At 35.7% G+C, this 27,871-nt stretch overlaps 1 protein-coding gene across 2 annotated transcripts in view; it reads right to left on the bottom strand.

Moving 5' to 3' along the window:
* Positions 1–27,871, bottom strand: part of dab2ipb (DAB2 interacting protein b) — a 177,759-nt gene that overhangs the window by 148,702 nt on the left and 1,186 nt on the right. Inside the window, exons 1-2 of one of the 2 annotated variants that reach the window (XM_051110801.1) lie at positions 15,525–15,607; positions 3,266–3,387 (exon numbers count right to left, since the gene is read on the bottom strand). In XM_051110801.1, coding sequence (XP_050966758.1) covers positions 3,266–3,387; positions 15,525–15,564 — 162 coding nt within the window. In that variant the 5' untranslated portion in view covers positions 15,565–15,607. Of the gene's footprint in view, positions 1–3,265; positions 3,388–15,524; positions 15,608–27,871 lie in introns of those variants that run through there. The other variant, XM_051110800.1, reaches the window with a different exon arrangement.

Here is a 27,871-nt window from a genome sequence, read left to right as displayed (position 1 = left end):
AAATGATTTCTGAAGGATCATGTGACAATGAAGACTGGAGTTATGATGCTGAAAATATTGCTGAAGCTTGGATCACAGATAGTAAAGACTAGATAGTAAGTTGGCTTGAAAAAGTAAATTTTTCAAGAAAATTTTACATTTTTCATGCAGGCTTGGTGAGCAGAACAGAATTCTTAAAAATAACATTATATATCTTGCTGTTCTAAAACTTTTGACTGGTAGTGTATTCATATTTCATACTTCGACCTCTTGTACAAAAACACATTAAATTGAAAAAAAAAAACAACTCATACTTTATTTGAATGAAATTGTGCATGTGAAATTGCGCTGTTGATTACTTTGATCAAAAGCACCTTTATACACATGCTATAAATACTGATCTAATATGCATAGTAATAAAAAATAAAGAGAGCTCTTGTAAAGTGTACATTTGTTGAGGGGCTCATGTAGCAACATCTAGAAATCCCTCTGTAAACCAGCTGCTACGATAAAAATAACTAAATAAATAAACAATAAACATCCAAAAAAAAAAATATCCTATAAGCGCTGTAAGTACATAAACAAATTTCTCCAAGCATTAAAGATCTGGTATTGCCAGGAGAGAATCTGTCGCCTTGAGCAGAGAACCATTCACCACTGCTCTGCCTGGCCAGTAATAGAGGAGTGGAGATTTATTACAGCACTGCTCTCTGGCTGATAACAGAGGCTTCGACATACAGCGTGAGCTATGGGGGAGCGGAAAATTCTTTATCGACCACAGGACACGGCACATATTCTTTGCAAGTGTGGGCCATCTATTGATTGTCCCCGTGGAACGTCGTGTGTCTTGGCTGCCAGGGCGAAAAGTGAGCTCAGGGAGCCTGCTGATGTACCGCACTTCTGCACATGTCACAATGACAAACTACACACAGCTAACACGCTATTCACTCTTATGTGCTTGCACTAGTTCAGCCTCATAACCTGCACAAAATACTCTGCACTTCTACCTCTTCCCTTCTTTTTCTTAAAACTGTATTGTTGTTTTTTCTTTTTAGTACTTGTTAGTAATGCAAAAAAGCAAAGCACAACTGTAATTTTTTCCTGTGATGGCAAAGCTGAACTTTCAGAAGCCATTATTCCAGTCACCATGTGACATGATCTTTCAGAAATTAGTCTAAGATTCTGATTTTGTGCTCAGTGAACATTTATTATTATCAATGCTGAAAACTGTTGTGCTGCTTAATTGAAAAACTTTTTTCTTTAAATAGAAAGTAAAAAAAAAAAGAAAGAAACTTTTGAACTTGAATGATAGTGTACATAAAGATTAGGAGTGGGAATCTTTTAGTACCTAACGATTCGATTCACATCGACTCTTGAGGTCATGATTCAATTGAAAATCTATTCACGATTTTCCGATTCAGTTTTTCATCAAAATGTTTATACACAATGGACATCATTGCACCACTATTCATTGCACCAGTCTACAGTATGGCTAGTCCTGACTCAAGAAATCAGTGTTTTCTATTAACTATTAACTTCCAAATAAATCTAAAATATTTTAGAGTTACCATTAGGGATGTGCCTGAATCCGAATACCATGTTCGGAAAGGACGTATAGTATAATATTTTTCCAAACACTTGCCCTCACTGAAAATGGGGCAGTGTATGTATTTGTTTTTCCTCCTCCACTGCTGTTGCTGTTTTGTTCCAACAACATCATGTCATTCTTATTATTATTATATTAACTAGAAAATTGATTTTTAGAATTTGTGAATCAATGCAAATCGCTAGAAGACTGAATTACGATTCATATCTGAATCAATTTTTTCACCCAGCCCTAATAATGCTATATTTATTTAATAATAATATAATATAGATATATCATATAAAAATACATTTTTAGATTATGTTATATGTATATTAAGTTTGAGGCAATTACTGCAAGTATTCAGTTTACAACACTCGAGATTTTGCTGACTGCTTAACGCAAAAAAAAAGTAACTGATTTTATTTTTAAGTGCAAAAAGAAAACAAAAATCCACTGTTACTCCCAAATATAATTTTCAGTTTAAATCATATTATCTAGACTTAAGTAAAACTTACTATTATTAACTTAAAATTTTTTTAAGTATTTGATATGTTTTGGATTTTGAGTTGCATCTTCAAGGATATGGGATATGTTGCCCTATTTGTGTAAAAAAATATTTCTGTGATTTCTTTGATGCAAAAAAATCCTGCATATGACATGTTTAAAGGTCACTGCACACTGAGTCTGAAATTTTCAGATGTGTTTTTTTTTGTCTTTTTCGTATTTGTCATCCTTTTCTATCAAAATGCTTGCTATGGATGCAGAAACGCAGAAAATCGAACCCGATCCGAATTTTTTAATGACGGACGAAAGTTTTGGAAGCAGTGTGTAAATGTGATTGACACAACGTGAGGTTGTATTTATTTTTAACGGGTGAAAATTTTGGCCAAGAATGTTGGACTCAAAGTGCAAAGACCTTAAATGTCCTAAAATTGATGGATAGACATTTCTTGTATTTTTGCTGAACTGCTGAACTGTTTACACCTATATTTATCAGTGTCCACTTGATCAGATCACCTGAAATAGATGTAAATACCATAGCCAGTTAAAGGAGAAGTTCACGTCCAGAACAAAAACTTACAGACAATTTACTCACCCCCTTGTCATCCAAGATGTTTGTGTTTTTCCTTCTGTAGTCGTAAAGAAATTATGTTTGTTGAGGAAAACATTCTCCATATAGTGGACTTCTATGGTGCCCGTGAGTCTGAACTTCCAAAATGCAGTTTAAATGCAGCTTTAAAGGGTTCTAAACGATCCCAGCCGAGGAAGAGGGGAATGCAGAATTTATATACTTTTTAACTTCAAATGCTTGTCTTGTATAGCTCTGTGGTGTGCATGCATACTCTCAGGGTACATCGAAAACCTCCCATCTCATTTTCTCCTCCAACATCAAAATTGTCCTACATCGCTGCAGAAGAACCAACCCAGTGTTTACAAAGTGAACATTCAAAGAAGTTAAAACGCCCTTTACGAAAAAAAGGTAAAACAGCTATGTACAATGATTTTGAAGTTGCATTTCCCAAAAAAACAATTTCTTTCCGACTAAAGAAAGAAAGACATGAACATCTTGGATGACAAGGAGGTGAGTAAAATATCTGTACATTTTTGTTCTGGAAGTGTACTAATCCTTTACAGAAAACTGTAAGGACACATGAGAAACAGGAGAAAAGGCTCTTTCTGTGTCAGTGTGTATAATACCTCCTCTTTGTCCAGCAGCAGCATTTGATAGTCGGTGACCACACAGAATTTGGGGTTCCACACAGCACGTTCAGCACACGGGTGACCACATGACATCCAGTGGCCTGCAGGACCTCTCATATCTGACAAAACAGAAAGAAGACCAGAAATACAGAATTACAACAAAAAAAGCATCTGGAAGAGATGTGAAGTGAAGGGATTTTTACAATTCCCTGTCTGGATCATGTATTTAAAGACTGGCTTGTGCCTTTCCATTTCCTCCTCGTCTTTACAAAGGTCAAACAAAATCCTGAAAGATCTGCAAGGCAAACAGATCCTGAACTTGTAGCAGACTGAAACAAGAGCGCCTGGAACACATTTATATGGTAATGAGCACCCTGTTCGCCAGCTCTTGCAACAATGAGATTTCCAAATATTTCACCAAGTGAGCAAGAAATATTGTCATGTTAATTTGAGTTTGATATAGAGAATGTAAGTGAATTACAACACTGTCGTAGTGTTGCTTTTTTGCATCTCATATGGAGACATTGAGGTGCTGCATGGAATGTTAACAATCTCATCTTGTTTCAGAACACTGAATAAGCCTGCTAGACCTCTGTTTCTCAATGAATGCCTCTGAATGAAGGTAAAAGCATTTTACAGCCAAATAATTAATGAGTTGAAGTTTAGCTGGTACACTTAGTGTGCTTTATGATTGGAAACCGTGTCCATGGGTGGTCTAACAGCACAGTAACTATGAAACATTATAGATTAATGTATTGCTTAATAACATCTTAAATAGCGTAACAATGAATCTGAAAAGGTCAAAAGGTCACTAGGTAGCCTATAACAGCAACTTTCACACCATCCAATGCTGAGGACAGGTTCAGGGCTCAGGAAGTCTAAAGAAACATGACTGGTGTGTGAGGTATTATTTGAAGTAGTGTACAGTTAACATACACTACTGTTTAAGAGTTTGGGGTTGTTAAGATTTTTTACATGTTTTATAATATAGTTTTAAATATCATTTATTTCTGTGATGGCAAAGAAACTGAATTTTCAGCAGCTATTACCTCAATCTTCAGTGTCAAATTATTTTATGGTTTCTTAACTAGTTGCTTATTAGCATGCATATTACTAGAATATTAGCCATTTATTAGTACTAATTAGGCACATATTAAAGGAACACTCCACTTTTTTTGAAAATAGGCTCATTTTCCAACTCCCCTAGAGTTAAAGAGTTGAGTTTTACCGTTTTCGAATCCATTCAGCCGATCTCCGGGCCTGGCATCGTTAGCATCTTGCTCAAAAATGACCAAAGTGTTTCGATATTTTTCCTATTTAAAACTTGACTCTTCTGTAGTTACATCATGTACTAAGACTGACGGAAAATGAAAGCTGCGATTTTCTAGACCGATATGGCTAGGAACTATACTCTCATTTCGGCATAATAATCAAGGAACTTTGTTGCCGTACCATGGGTGCAGCAGGCGCAATGATATTACGCCTTGATTATTATTGAAACTCTTTGGTCATTTTTTAACGAGATGCCAATGGTCTAATCCGATTCAATGATCTAAGCTATGCTAAAAGTGCTACCACCAGACCCGGAGATCGATTCGAAAACGGTAAACCTCAACTGTTTAACTCTAGGAGAGTTGGAAAATGAGCCTATTTAAAAAAAAAAAGTGGAGTGTTCCTTTAATACCTAATTTGCAAAATGCATACCAAAGTGTAATCTATTTTTATCAGAAATGGAAATTTTGAAAAAGTCTCTAATGCAAATGAATAACAAAAAGAATGACATATTGTTAGGTTCCAAGGAGAATTTTTTTTCTGGTGTAGCTCCCCCACTGTAAAAAGGAAGAAAATTTGAACTAATGTTTAGTTGTTTTTTATATTTTAGCTTATGTATGTTTTTTTGACAGCCCTACCACATACACACTGCAAGTTTTAGGAGTGACAACTGCATTTAAATGCGGGAGTGAGTCCCGTAAATTAGCGTTCCGTGTGTACGAAACAGCAGTCACTCCCGAATTTGTAACCATAGCCACATTTTGGCATCTAAGAATTTAGCCGTTTGTATCTGCCATTTTTTGGCTAAAGACCCTTTTTGTCCGTCGATGGTAACTAAACTACCACTGATAGACGTGCTGTATTTTATTTGTGCTCGGCAGGCTGCTTTAGAGAGCGCTGTCTTGCAGTGTTGCCATGTCCTCATACTTACAAGCACTTTTAGGCATGTTGTTTGAACTTGGCTTATAATGGTCTGTTTTAGTGTGGGTGTTTTAGTTTTTTTGTGCTTGTTTGTTTGTTGTTGTTGATTTTTCTATGAAGATCTGGCAACACTGACACTTCACAGCAGGGCTCGTGAGCACAATTAGCCCCGTGTCAAAACGTGCCAAGGTTAAGACTTCTTTTACTGTTATTTTCTTGCATCTCAAATACAGAACAAGACACATTTATGATGCACGTTTAAATACGTCATTAACAACTAGTCGTTCGGTTCAGTTCTGTATGCACGGAGTAGAATTTCTGTAAATGCAGTTGTCACTACCTGTATGTTTCATGAGTTAATGCAGTTATCGAACGCGGGTGTCACTCCCGTGTTTTAGTGAATTATGTGTGTACAAAATGCGATTAAGGAGTAAAAGGTGAACTGACAACCGAATTTAGCTGCAGTGTGTACGTGGCCAAAGTGAATCATGCTTAATTATATTTAAAAAATGAATACTGAATAAAAATGCATTTTTTTGTACACTTGGGCTAGATTGGACTAATTGTGTGTTTTGCTGTGAAAACCAGGCAACCCTGGTTTTGCATTTTTCCGTTTCTTTCTTTTGTGTTTCATTCCTAGATTTATGCTTTCATTTCTAAATGAAAATCTTATACAGTACTACAGTTAGTTGATCAAAAACTGGTCAAACTCCACTGGATGCGGTAATACAGAGAGATTAGACACACAGTTTCACAGAAACTGAATTCAGGAAATAATGTCTTTCAAAGAAACATGTCACACAACCTTTAAAAAAAAGTTTAGTGAAAACATGAAATACAAAGACAAATCCTGCTTAAGACTTATTTGACAGTATTAAACTCCTGCACATCCATAACCATATGCAATAATGTGTGAGTTTCTGTGAGTACGTGAGACATACAACAGTATGTGTACACAACACAATTAAATCCTATAATGTTGCAATGAGAAAAGTCTCATCTTTTAATGCATTGTGATTGTGCAGATGCAATTAGCAGTGCAGAAGCATTCTGAACGCCGGACACTGTGCCCAATCAATGCATGCTAGATAATGAGCAATACACTTAATAGGCCCTCAAAGGGACACACACACAGCTCAGTGATTTGAACATTTAAGGAAACCATTACAAGTCTATAAAGTAAACAAAACCCATACACTGCTTTAGGAAGATGAACATATGGTTAGATACAAATTGCTAGAAGCTGTAAGATAGAGGTAGCTTTGAAGTGGCCAATCTGTTCTCCTCAAAGCACAAATACCATCAAAGACCAAAGAAAATAAACCACTACCTGCAAACAAGTACATTGCATCATTACCATGTTTAATGCCAAAAGCAACTGACAACTACTTTTACATTACTTCTACAAGAAATGTTGCTAATACAATGATATTACTTATTTAACACAGTTCTTCTGTTCCAACTAGACAATAACTGAACTGAAACCTTACAAATGACTGTACTGAAATGCTCTAGAAAGACAGCAATGCAATGCATTTTAAAATAGGGACAAGCAAATAAATTTTTAAATTAAACACTGAAACATTATCTGCAGATTTTTCACCCACTGTTAGAGTTCACCCATTTTTTTGTATTTATTTATATTTTAAGATCTGAAAATCAGGGCTATCAATAAAAAAAACATAAGACATGCACACATTCTGTGCTTGGTAAAATAAAATAAAATAAAATAAAATAAAATAAAATAAAATAAAATAAAAATTATAAAGATGAATAAATGTGTAACAAATTTGGTAAATGAATATATAAAAATATATATTGGTAAATGTATATCTATACATATCAGAGGTTGCAACATTGTCCGTCATTTTGATGGACAGGGTCGTAACATTCAGTTATAATCTATTATTACCCATCATTTTAATTTTCATATTTTAATTAGAATAACACATTTAATTGCTTTTATTTTTGTTCACATTTTCGTTTTTAATCATGAACCTACAGGACGTCAGCGCAGTGTTTAAAAAACATGCTAGGGCTGGGTAAAAAAATAAATAAATAAAAAAAAAAATCGAAATAGATTTAATAGATTCTCATTTTAATGAACCAATATCAATTCTTAAATCATAATCAGCCTCTTGGTCTATGCCGTTTTCATTTGATGAATGGACAGTACATAGTGCGTCTTCTTTCCAATAATTAGCAATAGGCTAGGCTTTGTGTTACTTTTGATACAAAACAAAGTCTCAGATTTCAAATTCTGTCAATTTCGTTAGGAAATTCAAGCAATAAATACCGTTTTGGCGCTCTTTAATGTGGCGTGATGGATCATTGTAGCTTCTGTGCACTTGCCTGTGCGTAATCAAACGAATAGGAAAACATTCGTGACAGTCTCATTTTTGTTCTGTATCCCGTGCTCTGCTGCCAGACTGGAGCGCACTCGCCACCAACTGGACAACTGGGATTGCAGCTACAATTAGCAACAGAGCACCCTCAGTGTAATCTGTCAAAATGACGGACGCCCTTCAGATTTTTCTGTCACTGATAAAAAAAAATGTCTGTCAATGACGGAGAATTTTCGGTTAACGTGACCTCTGATATATATATTCATATATACAAATTTAGTTCTTTAGTTTGTCCCCATTAATTAAAATTAAAAATTAACATTGAAAGGCAGCTTAATGTTGTATACAAAAGCCTTTACATTGACAGTGTGCCTATAACGTTGTCTATATAGGCAGCTCATTAGGTTCTGGAACAAGGTTAATGTTTCTGGAAAAAATATCAGTGAAATCAGCTAAACGTGTGTTCATAAGATAAATAAAAAAAGACAGCATTTCAGCTCCTGTAACTCCTTAGTATATTAGGTCCTGGATCCCTGACAGGATGTTGTTACTCAAAATAAGCAGTGCACAAGGTGGGTACTTAAATGTGATCTGCTGCTTCATTCCTTCTCCTGTCAAGAAATTAGGGCCTGGTATTATTCTCAGTTACTTCAAAGTGTCATTTAATGGCTTACGGCTTCAGGCTGTTATTGGGAGGGCAACTGGTCTCTTAATCTTAGCAGGCAGTTTGCTGCTTCTCTAAATAAGCACTTCGTAATGACCACTGCTTTGATTTTATTAAATCATTTATAGCATTTTCTGATATAAGACGTTAATAATTTTAGAATTATTGCCTTTTCTGTTTAATCTGTTAAATCCATTCGCGATGTGGTCACATCAAAAAGGAGATTACTTTATGCCAGTGCCAAAGTGAAGCCCTTATCAGCGCAATAACATGCACACAAGGGAGGGGGGTGGAAAGAGGGAGCAAAACACAAACGCCACAAAAGAGAGACAGAAAAAAAAGAGATTTATTGCAAGTGTGACATGAAGGAGACACAGAGGAGTGTCCCTCATCCTCATTGTCTGAATCTTGTCTCTGTGGCCCATCAGTAAGGTTTAAAATCCCCCTTTATCAACTAGAATGAGAAATGTGTTCCTTTTAACCCATACTACAGTGCATAACATTTGGAATTATTATTCATTTTATTAAAGTGTGTGAAATCAAAACACTTTTAAATTAAAATAAATCTTTACTGTGGGAGAAAAAAAAACTATCCAGGTAGCTTCAACTCTGTTTAAAAATAGAGTAATTTCACAATTCAGACTTTTTTCTCACAAATGGCAGTTTACATCTCACAATTCTGAAAAAAAAGTCATGTAAACTCACAATTTCATGTTATACAGTCAAAATTGCAAGATATAAACTTGCAATTACGAGAAATAATAAATGTGAATTAATATATTTAATACATTTTTCTCACAATTGTGAATTCACAAATCGTAATTCTGCTACTTTTCTTACAATTGTGTGATATAAATCGTGAGCAACTGTGAGTTACTAAGTCAGAATTGTGAGATATAGACTTGCAATTGCGAGAAATAATAACATGCAATTTAATTTCTCGCAATTGTGTTTACAAATCACCGTTCTACCTTTTTCTTACAATTGTGTGATATAAACTTGCAAACGTGAGCTATGAAGTTGAAATTGCGAGATATAAACTTGCAATTGCAGAAAATATTTTGCAATTATTTTTTTCGCAATTTTGAGTTCACAACTCACAGTTCTGCCTTTTTCCTACAATTGTGTAATATAAACTTGCAAATGTGAGTTACAAAGTCAGAATTGTGAGATATAGACTTGCAATTGCGAGAAAGAATAACTTGCAATTTTTTTCCTCGCAATTTTAAGTTCACAAATCACAGTTCTACCTTTTTTTCTTACAACTGTGTGATATAAATTTGCAAATGTGAGCTATGAAGTCAAAATTGCAAGATATAAACTTGCAATTACAAGAAATAATAAACTTGCAATTTTCTCGCAATTGTGAATTCACAAATCGCCATTTTGACTTTATTCTTACAATTGTGTGATATAAACTCGCAAATGTGAGTTATAAAGTCAGAATTGCTAGATAAACACTTGCAATTACAAGAAATAATAAACTTTTTTTCTTGCAATTGTGAATTCACAAATCGCCATTTTGACTTGAGTATTATTACAATTGTGTGATATAAACTTGCAAATTTGAGTTATTCACTTGTTAAGTGATGACGTAACGTCCAACGAATGCTGTTTCCGGGTCCAAGCCTTAGCTTATTTCACATGAGAATATTATTATGCAAGTTTATATCTTGCAATTCTGACTTTTGTTCACACAGTTCTGACTTTTTTTCATAGAATTGTGAGATATAAACTCACAACTGAGTTAAAGTCCAATTCTGAGGGAGAAAAAATAGATTATTTTCTTACAATTGTGAGTTTACATTTTGCAATTCTGACTTTATAACAGGCAACTGTTATAAAAAAAAGTTTATCTCTCAAAATTCGGAGAAAAAAAGTCAGAACTGCAAGTTTATATCACACAATTCAGAAAAAAAGTCAGATTTGTGAGATTTTTTTCTCTTTTTCAATGACAGAAACAGTATTCCATAGTTTAATAAAGCACCTAAGCTTTTTTCCCCCATGACTGAATATTTCTGAAGTCAAACATAGAAAAGGTTTCCCTGAGAAAGAACTGAAGTTTAGGTTGTCATTTTAACGTTTAACAAAGAAAATTAAAATCATTCCTAGTGGCCAAGAACCTGCTGAAGAACCGCCCTTGTGGAAAGTGCACCAACTCTCACACATTACCAGTTCAGCACTGCACATCTGTTATCCAACTAATACATTTCTTTTACTATTGGGAAAAAAGCTAATTAGCAACAGCAGGAAAACGCATTCAAGGAGACCAGCACTGAATCTTCTGTGCTGCAGGTTGCACTTGGACAAACAGAAGTAATTGGGCATTCCCTCAGAGAAAACAAGAGAGAAAGAGCAAAAACCTGTAAGATCCAACAAGCCTGTCAAGTTGTACATGTCTAATGCTTTACTCAGAATCAAACTGTTAAAATAAAACTGCTTGTGCTCAGCAAAATATACTGTAAGACAATTAAGCCTTAAAAATGTAAGATCAAGATATACTCCCAGTGTAAGCAGATTACATCAATTATGAATCTGAAATATTATTTAGTTTTAAATAAACAACCAACCATATACAACAAATCAGAACGAACGACTTCACAGTTTTTTTTCTAAAGAATTACACTGATTCAGAAATTTGTATGAGATGTAATGAGATTTTTGTTAAGCAGCTAAAGAAATTTAGTGTATATGACTGTAGGAAGTCATAATTAGATCTGTTACAGACAATGTGAATAAATATGATCCTCCTTCAGGTCAGGAATGAATATAAGACACAATAATCAGACAATCATGTTTGTGTTTGCCTGCAAATGCTCCTTTATCCAAACAAAACCAAGTCCGATAACACAGCGCAGGGGATTGAAGAACTAATACCCTAAGCTCTAAATAATGTGTTACTGCATGAAAAGAGAAAATCCTTAGATAAAAAAAACAAACACACATGCACACAAAATTGAATTAAAAACTCATTCTCATCTCAACAGACAGACAGACATGCAAAGCACTGATTCATCAGACATGGGACATCTTTGACATAAACCAAAGATGATGACTAGAAATGTTCTGTACACAAATGTGCCATTTCATTTGATTCTATTTTATCAAAATTGTGAAGAACATTACATGATCAACTCACAAAAAACTATATATATATATATATATATAAATATATATATATATATGCACACCCAGTAAGTCCTTCAGAAGTTACTAAAAAAGCTTTCTGTTCTACTGGAATCCAAATGAACCTTAAGCACAAGAGAGCCACAGATAAATCGCTTCATTATATGATTGTATGTAACCAATTACTAAACAAAAGCCTGGAAAGAAATCTATGATGAATTCTTCTAAGTAGGTCAGAGAGTAATATAGCAGCTGATCTGTTTTCTCTCTCTCCCTCTCTTTCCTCCAGCTGCTCAGGTCTGCATGTGTTCTGCTCTACTGTATTTCAGGCTCCAAGGATCAGGGATATTTGCTACTGAATGTGTGGACTGAAATATCATGTGCACACACTCGCATTGTTCTTCGTCCATTACTATTGACTACTGATATTCATAATGCATGAGAAAACATCAATTATCAATTCTCTTATTCCTTAATGCATACACACGTGCTTCACATGTATTTGGATCATTTCCTGTTTTCCCAAGTCCTAGGTTTTTCTGCTGTCCAATCAATCATTGTAAAGGTACCCTAATGCTCCTTACTTACTATTTCAGTGCAAACAACACCAATAACTGAACACTATTAAATATCCTGAGAAATTTACAGTAAAAATACAGCAGCTGTGGATGGCAGCAGTTCACTGTAAAAAATACAAGGATAATGTTATATGTATTACAACATAGCATATTGGTGCCTGTATATTTTACAAATGTGACCCCGGACCACAAAACCAGTCATAAGAGTCTTTTTTTGAATTTGAAATTTATACATCATCTGAAAGCTGAATAGGATATTTATTAGGATATGACAATGTTTGGCTGAGATACAACTACTAATCAAAAACTAAGTTCTGATATATTTAAAGTATGAAATTTACAAAATATCTTCATGGAACATGATCTTTACTTAACACCCTAATGATTTTTTGCATTAAAAAAAAAAAAAAAAAAAAAAAAAAATCTGTACTTTTGACCCATATGATGTAATGTTGGCTATTGCTACAAATATCACAAATTATAACCAGATTTTCATATCATGTAAAATATACCTTACAACATATTATAATATATAATAAAAATATACTGATAATACAGGTGAGAGAATAAAAGCCACATGATAAATCAGATTGGCCTGTACACAGGGTCAAACACACAAACACAAAACACCATCAGGGTAAAACATGACACTAAAATAATGCAATAAATATGAACTAAATAAAAAGTGTCCCACAAAACACGAACAAAGTCAATGATGAGAAGAAACAAAACAATTTAAAGGAGAAGTCCATTTTCAGAACAACAGTTGTATGTTGTAAAATGTATTCACCCCCTTGTCATTCAAGATGTTCATGTCTTTCTGTCTTCAGTAGTGAAGAAATTATGTTTTTTGAGGAAAGCATTTCAGGATTTCTCCATATAATGGACTTCATTGGTGCCCCGATTTTGAACTTCCAAAATGTAGTTTAAATGCAGCTTCAAAGTAGGGATGGGCGATATCTTATCGTTTGCGACATACCGGTAAAAATTTTTCCTCCCAATAAGAATTTGTCTTTCCACGATAATAACGATCTAGTTGATCTAGAAGTCTAGTTGTTGACATATTTTTTTATGTGCGACAGTACGGAGTGACATGCTGAAGGTGGACGTAAAACTAGTATATCGCTAAATGAGGAGCTGCAATCTGAAACTGGTTTGGTCAAAACAGTGCAGTGCGACAAAAAACGGTCTGAGCCTTGAATAACGTAAACTGTACTAGTAGCATGTGTGCGATACAGTTTGAGTCTGTTTACAAACCTGTTGTCCAACAAAGATATCATTTATTGACATGCTTTTTCTCCAAATTAACTTCATAACATAGTCGAGTGTTTTAAATAACCTTTTGCGATCAGACGTGGCTTCGTATCACAGAATGAGGCAGAGATCATACTATTTTATAGTATTATATAGGCTATGTCGATTAGCATTGCATTATAAATATACTTTATCCTTATAAAAATACCCAAGATTGCTTGAAGAACACAGACAAACCATATATTGTAGCAATCGTATGTTTATTGTCTTTAAGTTTCCTCAGTTAAAATTCCTCTATCTGCATTTTATTCAGCTACAGCGACAACTGGATTAGAGATTCCTGAAGTGTTGTCAGTACTATTACTTCTACTATAAATCATGTGAAGTTTCAGTGCAAGGGCGCCCTCCGGCTTCTGAATGTGAAAGAGCTGTATTGCCAAGTGTGTTTCACACACAAGGAATTTGTTTTAATGTTAGGAGCTTCCAGTACAGAAAGTACAAATAATTTGATTAACATTCCAGTGAGTTAAACAGTCATTACATTGCTTGTGTACTCGGTAATGCCTACAACAACCTATTTTTCCATGATTTCCATGAATTATCGTCATTGATATCATTATCGCAGTAAATACCAGAAATTATCGTGATAAAATTAAGCCCATATCGGCCATCCCATCAAAGGGCTCTAAATGATCCCAGCCAAGGAAGAAAGGTCTTATCTAGTGAAACAATAGGTCTTTTTTTTTTTTTTTTGGGAAAATAAAAATTTGTTTGCTTTTTAAGCACATACGCTCAAGTAGCACAGGTTCTGGGATGCACGTCCACGACACTACGTACTATTGAATCATGTCGAAAGGTCATGCGGGACGTAGGCGGCACTACAGACCCAGTGTTTACAAAGCGAACGCGCAAACACTAAGGAAGTGCAAGTAAGTCAAACACTGTTTACAAACAAAAAGGTACAACGATGTCAGACGGTTCTGAAGTTGTAGGAGAAAATGAAATGGAGTTTTTCGCAATACTCTACCTTTTTGAGCCGGAGTACACAGACAATGAACTTAGACGTGATTTGTAGTGTCGTAAACACGCATCCCAGAGCCTGTGCTACACAAGCCTTTTGTGCTTAAAAAGTATACAAATTTTTATTTTTCTAAACAAAATGACCGATCGTTTCACTAGATAAGATACTTCTTCCTCAGCTGGGATCATTTAGAGCCCTTTGAAGCTGCATTTAAACTACATTTTGGAAGTTTAAAATCGGGGCACCAATGAAGTCCTTTATATGGAGAAAAATCCTGAAATGTTTTCCTCAAAAAACATAATTTCTTCACGACTGAAGACAGAAAGACATGAACATCTTGGATGACAAGGGGGTGAGTAAAATTAGAGGTCGACCGATATCGGATTTTACCGATACCGATAATTAGGTTGGACCACACTAGCCGATACCGATTAATTGACCGATAGTTTTTAAAATGGATACTGAACGGAAAATAAATAGTGCTCTACTATTAAAAAAAAAGTAGCCTACTGAACCTTGTAAATGAATAAAAATATTAATATTAATTATATATTGATCATTACAGTTCATTGTTCATTAATGTTAACAAAAGCCACTATTTTTTTTTTTTTATATATCAGTAAATGCTGAAATTAACACACTCTAACAAGGAACAATACTTAATGTTACAAATGGACTCTATTGTAAAGTGTTACAATTACATCAACAATCAAGCTAAAGATGGCCATCTTTAAATATCTACACAAAGGCCACAGTATTGAAGTATTTTTCTGTGAGCAATAATTTTCTTACAGTAAATGCTCAGCATTATATATATATATAAAAACATGACAATAAGAACACACCTGTTGAAAAGCTGCAGCCACAACATTGAGAATAAACTGTCTTTCATCAATACTGTATAAACACTCACACACAATGAACTCACACACAAAAAAAATACACCCTCAAAGACTAGCCAGTTCTACAAAATGATAGTCCATACAGACAAAGACAAGGTGAGCCACCAATGACAGAAAAAAGAAGGATACAGAGAGCGATAAAACAGACTGAGTGAGCGCTCAGTGGTGTTTACCTGAGAAGAAATCGGTGGACGTGCTCTCTTGCCTGTTCATTGCCAGTTTCTGTAGTTAGTCCGTCAGTGCGTGCGCAGCATATGCTAAGAGTGTGTGTGAGAACATGCCGTTACCATGTGCATGAGAGCGAGCGTGCCTTTTGCGCGTTGTGCTTTCTGAAGACTATTTGCAGTCAACTGAGGCAGAGTTTTGCTCTCTGGCAATTTAACTGTCATGCGTTCTCTCGCTCTCTCTCTTTTTTGTTGTGTAGAAAGGCGGTCAAAGCTGGTCAACACAAATTAGGTGCATCACTTGTTATACATTTCAAATTACAGATCGCAGATGGCAGCAAGTGTTGATTAATTTTTATAGAGAAAGCAGAGTAGAAGGATGTTTTTCCATACATCCAATTACTCCTTTCATAATCTGAATGTGTTAGTGGTTTGCTGTGCGTGTGAGTGTGTCTGAGCCTTTCAATGCTTTAAAAAGAGCCTTAGAGTCCAAGGCAACTTTATATTAAAAAAAGAGCAAGCACATTTTCAAAGATGACAGTGGAGGAACAGAGTCAATCTGTGAGAATCACGGTCATCCTAGCGATTGTGAGACATGGAAGTGTTAGTGCGTACGTGAGTGTGCTAGCGCGCATTCATTACATCTGTCCCTGAGATCTGAGCAAGCTGTACAATCTCTGCCTCTAGAGAATCGCCATTGGTCTTCTGCGTTAGCCAATCAGTATGGTTGCACAGACGCGTTTCTCTGTGTGTGTGCTCAATTCTACCACAGCACTGAAGCTCACACTTCAGGAATGAACTAACAAGCATGCACAGGCTCTCACAAACACACTTCAGTCCAAGATTAAACATTCTGTTGTACACAACAAAACAGTCACATGTGCCATTTTACACACTTAAAATCACAACATACTAATGCCAAGACAGCTCCAATGCCAACATTAAATTGCACCCATGAGATCCTGTGCCTTTGTTGGGCATCTATTTTTCTCTTTATCACATCTTACCTAGGCTTGGCATGGCAAAAAAATAAAAACTAAATTTAATCAGTCCTTATTGTTTTCCAGTTAAAATAGCTAGTTTAAAGAAGTCTGCACACCAAATTTTACAATTTACTGAATTTTTTTTTTTTTTTTTTCAGATTCTTCTTTTCTTTATTCTTAAAAGGGATCATCAGATGCCCATTTTCCACAAGTTGATATAATTCTTTAGGGTCTCAATGAAAAGTTATAACATACTTTGGTTAAAATTTCCCAATGGCAGTGTAAAACAACTTGTCAAAATCAGCAAGCCGTTTAGGTGCATAACTCTTTAAATGCTAATGAGCTCACCCCGTCCCTCTCTTCTGTGGTTGCCACAGGTTGTTTATGATGCGGGTTGAAGTGACCCCAATAATGTCATATTTAGCCCCGAAATACGAATTCATTCATTTAAAAAAAAAACTTTTAAAGTTAGTCAACTAATTGTGTTTATTTAAATGTAGCTAAAATAAATTGATTGGCACTTACCTTAAAAAAAATGTAGCAAAATTAATGAATCATTTTTTTCGGTGTAAGAGGATAATCAAACCGATGTGTTTTTGCTCTTATAAACATAAGATCCACATAATAGCATCCAAATGTAGAGCCACAGAGCTGATAAATGGAAAAGGTGGCTGGGTCTCCAGCGCAACACATTGAAAAAGCTGTAAATCGAGGTGCAATGGCCAAAGATGCCCATCTAGAGCATATTTACACAGAAAAATTCATTTAAAAAAGCAGCGGAGCTTTGTAAACAGCTCAGAGTATTCACGTCATCTCCATTAGAATGTTATGATTGGCCTAAAGCAGACTTCATTCGAAATAGGTCCTGTTCACACATGATCTCTTAAAGGAAAAGTTCACTTCCAAAACAAAGATTCACATATAATGTACTTACCCCCTTGTCATCCAAGATGATCATGTCTTTCTTTCTTCAGTCATAAAGAAATTCTTTTTTGAGGAAAACATTTCTGCATTTTTCTCCATGTAATGGACTAGTATGGTGCCCTGATCTAAAAGGCAGTTTAAAAGTGGCTTCAAACGATTCCAAATGCATTTGGCATTAAAAAGTATATCAATTGTATTATTGTTATAAAAATAACCGGTCGTTACGCTAGATAAGACCCTTCTTCCTCGCCTGGGATCGCTTACAACCGCATTTGGGATCGTTTGAATCCACATATAAACCACATTTTTGAAGTTCAAAATCAAGGCACCATATCAATCCATTATATGGAGAAAAAGGCAGTAATGTTTTCCTCAAAAAACATAATTTCTTTACGATATAAATTTTTCTTATCCTTTCATATCAATGTCATATTGAATTTGTGGTATTTTGTGGTCTCGCATCTATATGGAAGATAATGAACAACAATAACAATTCAAAATGTGTCGAGATGTTGACTTATTTCAGGAAATTTTGTTTATAATTGGCTATGGAGTTGGCCCTGCGCTACCTATTGGCCACGTACAAGTTTCAGTAGTGACAACCACATTTAAATGTGGGAGTGAGTCCCATAAATTATCGTTCCATGTATGTACGGAACAGCAGTCACTCCCGCATGTGTAACCATAGCAACATTTTGGCATCTTGAATAAAGTGGCGTGAATAAGAATTTAGCTGTTTGGTATCTGCCATTTTTGGCTAAAAACTCTTTTTGTCTGTCGATTTTAACTAAACTACCACTGACAGACATGCTGTGTTTTGTTTATGCTTGGGAAGCTGCTTTAGGCTATGTCTACATTATTACGGATACATTTAAAAATGCTCTCTGTCCACATTTTTTTTTTTTCAAGTGTTTTCCAAAACATTCTCATCCACACTGAAATGCTGTAAAACACTAAATTCGTCTTACTGCGCATGTATAAAAGCTCACTCAGATGATACAGATTGAACAGACATAATAAGTTTCCACGAAATTCTTCTGGCAGGATCATTTTATTTACAGAAATATCTCATTCACTGACAAGTCCCTGTTGCTCTCGCTCATGTTTGATCTAAAAAGCAACTGCCATCATGTTTTGCCGCAGGACAGCAATTGTGAGTAAATGTTCTGTCATCTTTTTAGGACTATAATATGAAGACCGTACAAAGTAAGTATCTTTAGCAACAAGTGAATAGCACAAAACAGGCACAATTACCGGTTTCAACATAGATGTCTATTGGTACAATATGTGTCACATGACCGATTTCACAGTCCACACTACAATGCGAAAACGGCGTGTTCAAATTTATCCACTTTGGAGAGCGTTTTCAAAAAGCTACATTTTCCTTGACAAAAACACTGTCTCCATGTGGACGGAAGGCCAAACGGAGAGAAAAAGATGTGTTTTTAAACGAAAACGTATTAGTGTGGACATGGCCTTAAAGAGTGCTGTCTTGCCGTGTTGCCACGTCCTCATATTTACAAGCGCTTGTAGGCCTGTTGTTTGGTCTTAGCTCATAAAGCTAGGCACTTTATGGAGTTAACAATGTGGTCTGTTGAGGATACAAGATATATGATTTTTTTCGGGGGGTTATAAAACAAAGCATTTGGGTGTTTTAGTGTCTTTTGTGCTTGTCCTTGTTTGTTGTTGTTGTTGTTTTTTCTAGGAAGATCTGGCAACACTGACACTTTACCACAGGGCTTGTGAGCACAACTAGTGTGTATAGAATGCTATAAAGGAGTGAAAAGGTGAAATGACAACTGAATTTAGCTGCAGTGTGTATGTGGCCATTGATTCAATTGATTTTTTTAATTAATATACCTATTCTGGCTGATGTTGATTAAGCAAATGCTTGTGTGTGTGTGTGTGTGTGTGTGTACTTGTTCTTGCTACATTGTGGGGACCAAATGTCCCCACAAGGATAGTAAAACCTGAAATTTTTTGACATGGTGGGGACCGGCCTGCGATCCCCACAATGTAAAAAATGATTAAAAATAGTAAATGATGTTTATCTAAAAGTGTAACAAGGCAAACATGTTTTCTGTAAGGGGTAGGCTTAGAGTTAGGGTTAGGTTAGGGGATAGACAATATTGTTTGGTCAGTATAAAAACTATAGAAGTCTATGGAAAGTCCCCACAATTCACAAAAACAAACATGTGTGTGTGTGTGTTTGCGTGTTTAACGACAGCCTGTACAAAGATTGTAATCACAAGGCAAGCACATGGCATATACAGTATATATGACCTATTTTTAGGGACAATTCATTTGAGATGTGATCATTAGATTCATACAGTAGATTAACTATTTCAAAATAATTGCATTTCTGGGGGTTTCTTATTTTTATACTAGTAGTCAGTTGCAAAATTTTAGTTTAAATGTCACTGAAATTATCTGTATCCAACCCCTAATGGCTGAAACACACTACATGACTTTTGCCCCGTTTTTACCCTGATTTACAGTCTGAAGATGTCGATGCTAGTTGCCAAAAATCTGAGCCAGTCTGTAGATTTGAGCTGAAAGATTTCATAGAAAACGTCATAGTGTATGATGGCCACTTTTTTGACTTTTTAGATTTTATATTAGGTTTTCCTCTGTGACTATTACAAAGTTTGTAAGTATATGACACCTAGCTTTTTTAAAATTTGTTCAGATTTTAAAAGTTGTGTAGTGTGTTCCAGCAATAATTGGCAAAACTGTAAGCTATAGCAGAACTGTCTCATAGAATACCAAAAGGATTCATTCATGCTTGTTTTAAGTTTATCTGTACTGTGCTCTAAAAATATTACAGTTTTTCTTCTAGACTGCATTAACAATTCAGTGAAAGCCATTTACCTTAGTTATACAATAAAAGCCTAAAAATAGCAATTAGAACCTACATATGAATTGCTTTTGTTCTGTTATATACTTGAACAGGAGCCAAGATTACACAATAGTCCCAGCTAACAAAAGCGACATGACAGGAGTTATGAGGACTATATTTGTCATCTTTGGCAGTTAATACAGATGAATTGTTCTTTCCAAAGAACCTCTACAGCTTACCTATTTATCGAGTCACAATAAAAACAAAATTCCTGCCCAAAGCTACACAGCTTGACTGCAAACTGCTACATTATTTAAACAGTCCAACAACAATGGTCAGTATTTCTGCTGCAACTCTAAAAAAGGTTAAATATTCGATGTGGTCTGGGTATATTGGACTATAGTGGATTATTTCTGCTAAAAGTGAATAATATGCATGATGATGAGATGTGCGCTCCTGCCTTACTCATTTCACAGTGCACTGACAACATGACATGATCAATTCCTCATGACTTTCATGGCATCTCACTCCTCTATTTCTTTCTTTGCAGCCCTTTAACTCATTCCTCTCACTCTCTTGCCTGCTTTGATTATCTGATATTTAAATTAAGTCACTGTCTGTTGATGTCTAAGATATACAGCGGCTCTGACAGTCCATGTATGAGCGAGCACAAGTGCGCCTGCCTCTACTTTGTCTCTGCAGAGTGTGTGACAACCGTGGCGCCCTACATTGATCAAGACTTCTTCTCTGACAGCCCTACGAGTTGAGAAAAAGAAAATGTGTGTAGCTCCCCATCACCATAGGTTATATGTGAGGATCAAAGCAGAAGGGATATAACTCTTCCACTGACAGCTGTGCTCAAGTGTGATAAACGTCTCAGAGAGACACATCTCACTTTACTACAGTAATAATGACAAATGATGACATGAGTAACGTTAGAAAATATACATTCATGTAGCTCAAACAGTTAAGCATGGTGCTAACAACGCCATAGTCAAGTGTCTGTCAAATGCATAAATGTAAATATAAATGTACATGAACAAACACAGTCAGAGATTTGGAGAGGTTTCAACAATTTGGTAAGATTTGGTGGCTTAAAAGTCTAAGTAGAGGATTAGCTCTGAAGCCAGATTATGCAAGACAGCATGCTTGAAGTGAAAAAGCCAAGATGGTTGATAAAAGAACAGTTCAACCAAAGTGTAAATGATTATCATCATTTACTTTCACCTACATCAGCAGAGTGTGAAGTGTACTAATTTGTTTGCACAGCATATGGCCATATATAATGAAATGGAAGTAGCAACAAATTTTTCTTCTTCCACATTGTGATGTACATCCAAATGTAAAAAATTATCAAAGAATAAAAAAGCAACATGGGAACACTGGTTCTATCGATTGGTTGCTGATTGGATTTTGAGATGTGGATGTTGCACTCAAAAATGAACTGTGGAGGAGTGGGGTTAAGCAGACTATATGGCTGGAGAAGTCTAGCATATATCAAGTCAATTTTGATTTAACATTACAATAAATAAATAAAGGCTATTTACTGGCAATCGATGGTTCCATGAAGAACCTTGAATATCCATGAATTCATTCAAATGCAGAAAAGGTTCCATATAGTGATATATTTTAATAATTACTGGCCTAGAGAGTCTAGAAATTTGTACTGCAGTGGTATTTTCCAGAGAAACCAAGAACTAGTTTGCAAAAGTCGTTTTGTTTTTTTTTTTTACATCTTCGCAATCATTTAACAAACGATTTGATTGACAGCAGTGGTTCTAGAGGCAAAGTTGTCCGGAATGAGGAGCTCTATTGTATAATAAGAAAGTCATGTGTATGTGCGAAAAACAGCACGACATACAATCGTTTACACCCTTGAAAACTTTGTTGGCCAATGGCGGCCATGTTTTTTGAGATACACAAATGTCCTTATAGACACTTGTGGCACTTTTGACTAAGACTGTGCACACCAATTTTCATGTTGATCAGTGGTGGCGTTTCACAAAACCATAGGGTATGGCATGTGACATAAGGGGAAATAAAGAGAAAAAGTTGTTGTTTTTTTTCCCCCGCAATAATTAAACACTGGTATTGTGGCTTTATCAGACATTTGCACTTAACATTTTATGAAAATAAATCTCAAATAAAGTTGACAATGTTTTTGAGCAGTGAATGATGGAGATCTGCGTTTCGTCAGTCATTAGAACGGCTGTATCAAGTGCACTGCATTATATCAACTTACAGGTTATAACTTTCATAGCAGCTAAATGGGCACTTTTTTCACGTTTGAATGGGCATGTTTTTTTTCTTGTTTTTTATTAACTCTTGGCCAAAATCTCATGATACAAATGATAAACTATACACTATACACTGCCCTCCAAAAGTTTGGAAGCGCCCTAGAAAAGTGGGGTTTTGGACAATATTGGCATGAATCCTTTTTAATTTGTGATAAATTTGCACTGATAAGGGACAACACAAACTACGAAAACATATTTTATTACATAAACAGTTTATACATAGAAAAAACTTAAATTTTCGATTCATCAAAATATCCACCATTAGCAGCTATTACAGCTCTGCATAATCTGGGCCTAAATTTATTGTATTCTAAACTTAATTGGCAATCAGTTGTTGAAGCTTTACATTAAGGTGTGCTGACCCAAAAATCTTTTAAAAACCTGGGCCAAGTTTAAACCAGTAACCAGGCATCACAGCTGGCAAAGGGGCATGTCTGACTGGTATATAAAACCACAATTTGCCAGGGGTGTTTTCAAACTTTTGGAGGGCAGTGCATGTACAGGATATTTGAAACATACAACAGTACATTGGCTACAACTAGACGGCAAATGCTAAGACTTTTCTCTGCTCTTCAAACACAGGTTTAGCGACAAGCTCTTTTGAATGCTTTTCATTGGATAAATATTTGTAAAACATAAGGAAGAACAATAGCACTGATTTAAAATAATAATAACAAAATATTATAGAGATATGAAGTTTGGATCATTTCCACAGCACACTTGACTGGGCTAGGGTATGGCGACTGCCATACTCTGCCATACGGAAACGCCGTCCCTGATGTTGATAAGACAAATGGTTGCGCATTTATTTATTTTTTTAATAAATAAAGTCTGTTTATTGGCATTGATGGTTCCATGAGGAACCCTGAACATCCACTGAACCATTCAAATGCAGAAAAGGTTATTTATAGTGGAAAAACTTCCTTTAGATTTTTTAAATGTTCTTCAAAATGGTTAATTTAAGAACTGTTCACCAAGAAGGTTCTTTGGGGAACAACAATGGTTCTTCTATGGCATTACTGCAAAAACAAACACTCTTTTTAAGAGTGTTAATATAGTTTTTACTTACATAGTGCTATATATGCTATATTGTGTCACTGTTAATATTTGAAGTCATTGCATGTACAATTGAACCATCGAGTAACCTGCCAGCTGCAGCTGTTATGGATTGCTGTTTGTAGTCATTGCATATTACTGTGCTGAAGGTGCACAATCATTAAGGTGTATTCATTTACATAAAGCTTTACTTCACATCCTGACAGCTCAATGCGGAAAAGAACTGTAGTATTTGCTGTAGTGTTGTCAAAACAGTATATTTTTGCATGCATATGCTGAGAATAGGTGTCTGATAGAAGGAATGGTTATTTATCATACAGTTAAGTGCACACACACACACATTTTACCATGACACTAATTCAAGAGCAAGATTATGAATTATGGATCAATGATACTTCAGATACATGCACACTGAAGCATGCAAACACACACACGCACATGCACTAATGTTCTTGAACAACAAGGCTCCGGTAAACAAGTGGAAGAATAATCACCCATGTGTGTCTAATATCTCAATTGCTAAACATCTGATGGATGACCCTATATTTAATCATCTCTGTACTCTTCCAAATGACATGAGTAAACTTACAAATATGTCACTCGGTTCACAAAATACACAGCTAATTTCTAATACTTACTGTAATTCAATATACATATTTGCAGCCGGTAAAGCCTGACTGACTGCATGAAGTACATCTCCAATTTGCATGATTACATGACTTTTCATGCTCTGAAGTGAATCGTCAATGAGTGTAATAACTTAATGGGACCATATTACAGAAGCATCCCAAAAAATCTTGTTAGTGATTTCAGATAGAAGCTCATTAGAACATGAACATAAAGGGATAATTCACCAAAAAATAAAAATTCATATAATACAAAAGATGTTTTGAAGCAAGTGAACTATCAATTTTTTGTACATAGACAATAATCCCTCCTCTGCACTGGTTTAATCTGAGTTTACAATATGAGCTCATTGTAATACTGAAGTACACACATCTCTTGTTACAGAGAGGATGTCTGCTTTGGAATTACAACCCCTGTCTTTAATCTTTGATGGCAGTGACATTTAACCAGAAGTGGAATTCATGAGCATGCTCACCTGAGCGAAGAACGGAATGATGGGATATTTATGATGGGTCATTTAGTTTAAAGAGACGGGAAGGCTGCTTTAGGAAAGAACCTGAAGGAGCCTGAGGGGAGCATGAGAGCTTCATTCACACCCACTGACATTTTCCAGAGGACAAATCAATTAGCAGGGTATTAAAGAGAGGCCGTGTGTGACTGAGTCCCCAGGCTCTTAAACAGTAACTGAGAAAGCGCTGCAGAACACATGCACAAGCACACATACACGCACACATAACAACAAAAACATGAGACACACTCTAGATAGAGCATGCACAAGAAAAACACAGCTTCCACTAATAAAACACAACCTGGCAAGGCACACATTTATGCTTCCTTTTAAGTCCTGCTGTTTAAACAAAAACAATGGGATCTAGGGAAGCAGGACTGGGTAATGAAGGATTAATAATGATTTGAAAACTGAATGGTTGCGATGCATCCAAAACAACATAAGAGACAGAAAGAGCATAGAATTTTACTTGCATGTTTTTTTAATTCCACTGTCCTACATCTCACTTTCTTAACACTCTTGTGTCATCAAAACATCAGAACTTCCATCCATGACTCTAAATGAGATAAAAATCAAGCAGCGATTACTGGGTTCATGTGCTTTTAAGGCATTTAAGCACATATGGAAAATACATTATTTAGCAAACCGTTGATGATTTTTAAAAAAAAAAAAAGCATTTTTGGCCAGGTAATTTACTATAGAAATATTATGCTTTTTTTTTTGTTTTGTTTTTTTTACATTTATTACTGTTATAGAACCAGCTGTGGTCTGATCCCCTTAAAACTTTGCATGCTTGTTTAGATTCACCTGTCACATGTGCTCAGCAGGTTTCATGAAGTTTTGAGTTTTTCTTTAGGCCTTATAAGATTTTGGGTAAATCTGGACAGGCCCTTTTTCTAAACGATCCCGTTATAGCTTCCCAAAGGGTAAATTTCTCTTCTTTTTTTTTTTTTTTGATAATTACTGGCCTGGAGAGTCCAGATAACTGTACTGCAGTGTTTTTTCCAGATTGAGTGAAAACCTAGGACTGGTTTGCAAAAGTAAATTTTTGAAATCTTCTCAATAATTTAACAAATGATTTGATTGACAGCAGTGGTTCTAGAGGCAAAGTTGTCCAGAATGAGGGGTTCTATCGTATGATACGAATATCGTGCGTATGTGCAAAAACTGTGCAACGTACAATTGTTAACGCATTTGAAAAATGCAATATTGCCCCCCCCAGCAGCTGATTTCTTTCTAATTACTCTCAGACTTTTGGGGGCATGAGTCAAACAGGCCCACAGAGTTTCATTCTGATCAGCCCTCGTTAACCTTGTCTAACAGGTGCTCAAAACTTGCCTGACAATGACGGCCATGTTTTTTGAGATACGCGAATGTCCTTGTAAACACTTGTGGCACTTCTGACCAAGACCGCGCACACCAATTTTCATGTTGATAGGACAAAAGGTTGGGCTGTTATAGACATTTTTTTTTTTTTTTTTCCCTCTTACAGCACCAGCAAATGGCCAAGCTCTGCGATTTTTTTCCCTGTGACCTCAGACTGAGCTCTTACATAGGTGTTCTGAGTTTGGTGGATATATCTCATTCCGTTCAGGAGTTATAGGCATTTTACTAAAAGTGGCCCTGCCCCTTTCAAACATTTTGGTGCCCCTTTGCAACAGTCAGTCAATAGTTCAACTTTTTTTTGAGAATTATTGATCTGTCTCCAGAGAATTTTTCTGCACTTGTAATTTTTTGGTTCAGGCGAAAAAACTAGGACTAGTTCACAAAAGTATTTTTTTTTAAAAAAATGTGAAGTACCTAAAAATTTCACAGGCTCAAAATCAAATCTGGCATGCATTTTGTCCGGCATGAGTTTAGGATCCCAACAACATAAGACACTTAAGTCTGCGAGTGACGGTTTAGGAGTTATGAGTGATTTCGTACTTTTGATCCATATAGCATCCCCATCAGGCAGATTGGGGCAAGCCTTGGTCACATTGTAGGTGGTACGAACACTACCATTCCTCCAAGTTTCAAGTCTCTGCGACTTACGGTTTGCTCTGCACAATCAGTTTTACATGGAGATTGCTGATCCATGACCATTTTAAAAATTACAATAAGGTTTAAGCACTACGCTCTTGAACCCCTAATAAATAGTTTAACCAGTTTAAATATCAAATTTAGGTCAAACTGACCCATAACATTTAACATTTTATGTGAATGGCCCCTAAAACATGTGCGTCTCTGTTAAAACATGATGGCATCTACCATGAGTATTCACTAGAATCATATTCATCCAACAACATCAAATGTTAATTACAGAACTGTGGTCTATTTGCATGGTATCAAACCTATAGATGCAAGCAGCAGTGCATTAAACATGCTTTCCTAACTAATAAAGCATAAACCGTCTGGCAACTTTTTAACACAACATCAGTAAATCATGTGCCACTGTTACTATGCAATCATGTGACTTGTTCCCTATACTTTTTTTGTCATTGTGATCATTCACAGCAGATGACTGTGTGTCAGAGTGCCTGTCTGGACGGGAAATACCCACCAACTGTATATGACATTGATCTGAAAAAGGAACAACATACTTTCTGCAAATTGAGAAAAAGGATTAGGTTATGAGCATGTAATGTCTTTATACTTGATGACTAGACACACCAAACAGAATTGGCTCAGTATTAAACAGACCTACTAGCAAGTTACTTTCCTACAAGGACTTACTGGGCAGCTGTTTCCTCCGGCTTATATCATAAATTCCTCTGAGACAAATCCTCAGAATTCTTTGAACCATGTTCTTAACTGATCTTGACAGAAGATTGGCACAAAAAGCACATCAACAAGTATCATGTAGAGCCATGCCTCAATTAACACGTCCGCTTAAAATACAATAAATGACTGTGTGTTGCCATGGCACAGAGTTCCAAGCTCATTTCTCTAATGTAGAAAACAACAGTTTTATCTGCCTGAGGAGGTTTCTCTTGATTCACACACACTAATCTAGCTTGCCTGTTTCAGTGTAGATTTCCTGTTTTAATTTTTTTTTAATCAAATCAGGTGTTTCTTCACACAACTCCTCAAAAAGGCATTTCAGGGCAAAAAGTGCTTGTTGCATTACAGAAAGAATTGCT

This window comes from Labeo rohita, chromosome 5 (genome assembly GCF_022985175.1).
Source record: "Labeo rohita strain BAU-BD-2019 chromosome 5, IGBB_LRoh.1.0, whole genome shotgun sequence".
NCBI classification, from domain to species: domain Eukaryota; kingdom Metazoa; phylum Chordata; class Actinopteri; order Cypriniformes; family Cyprinidae; genus Labeo; species Labeo rohita.
The sequence above is the reverse complement of the archived record's forward strand: the minus strand, read 5'-3'. Positions and strand labels throughout refer to the sequence as shown.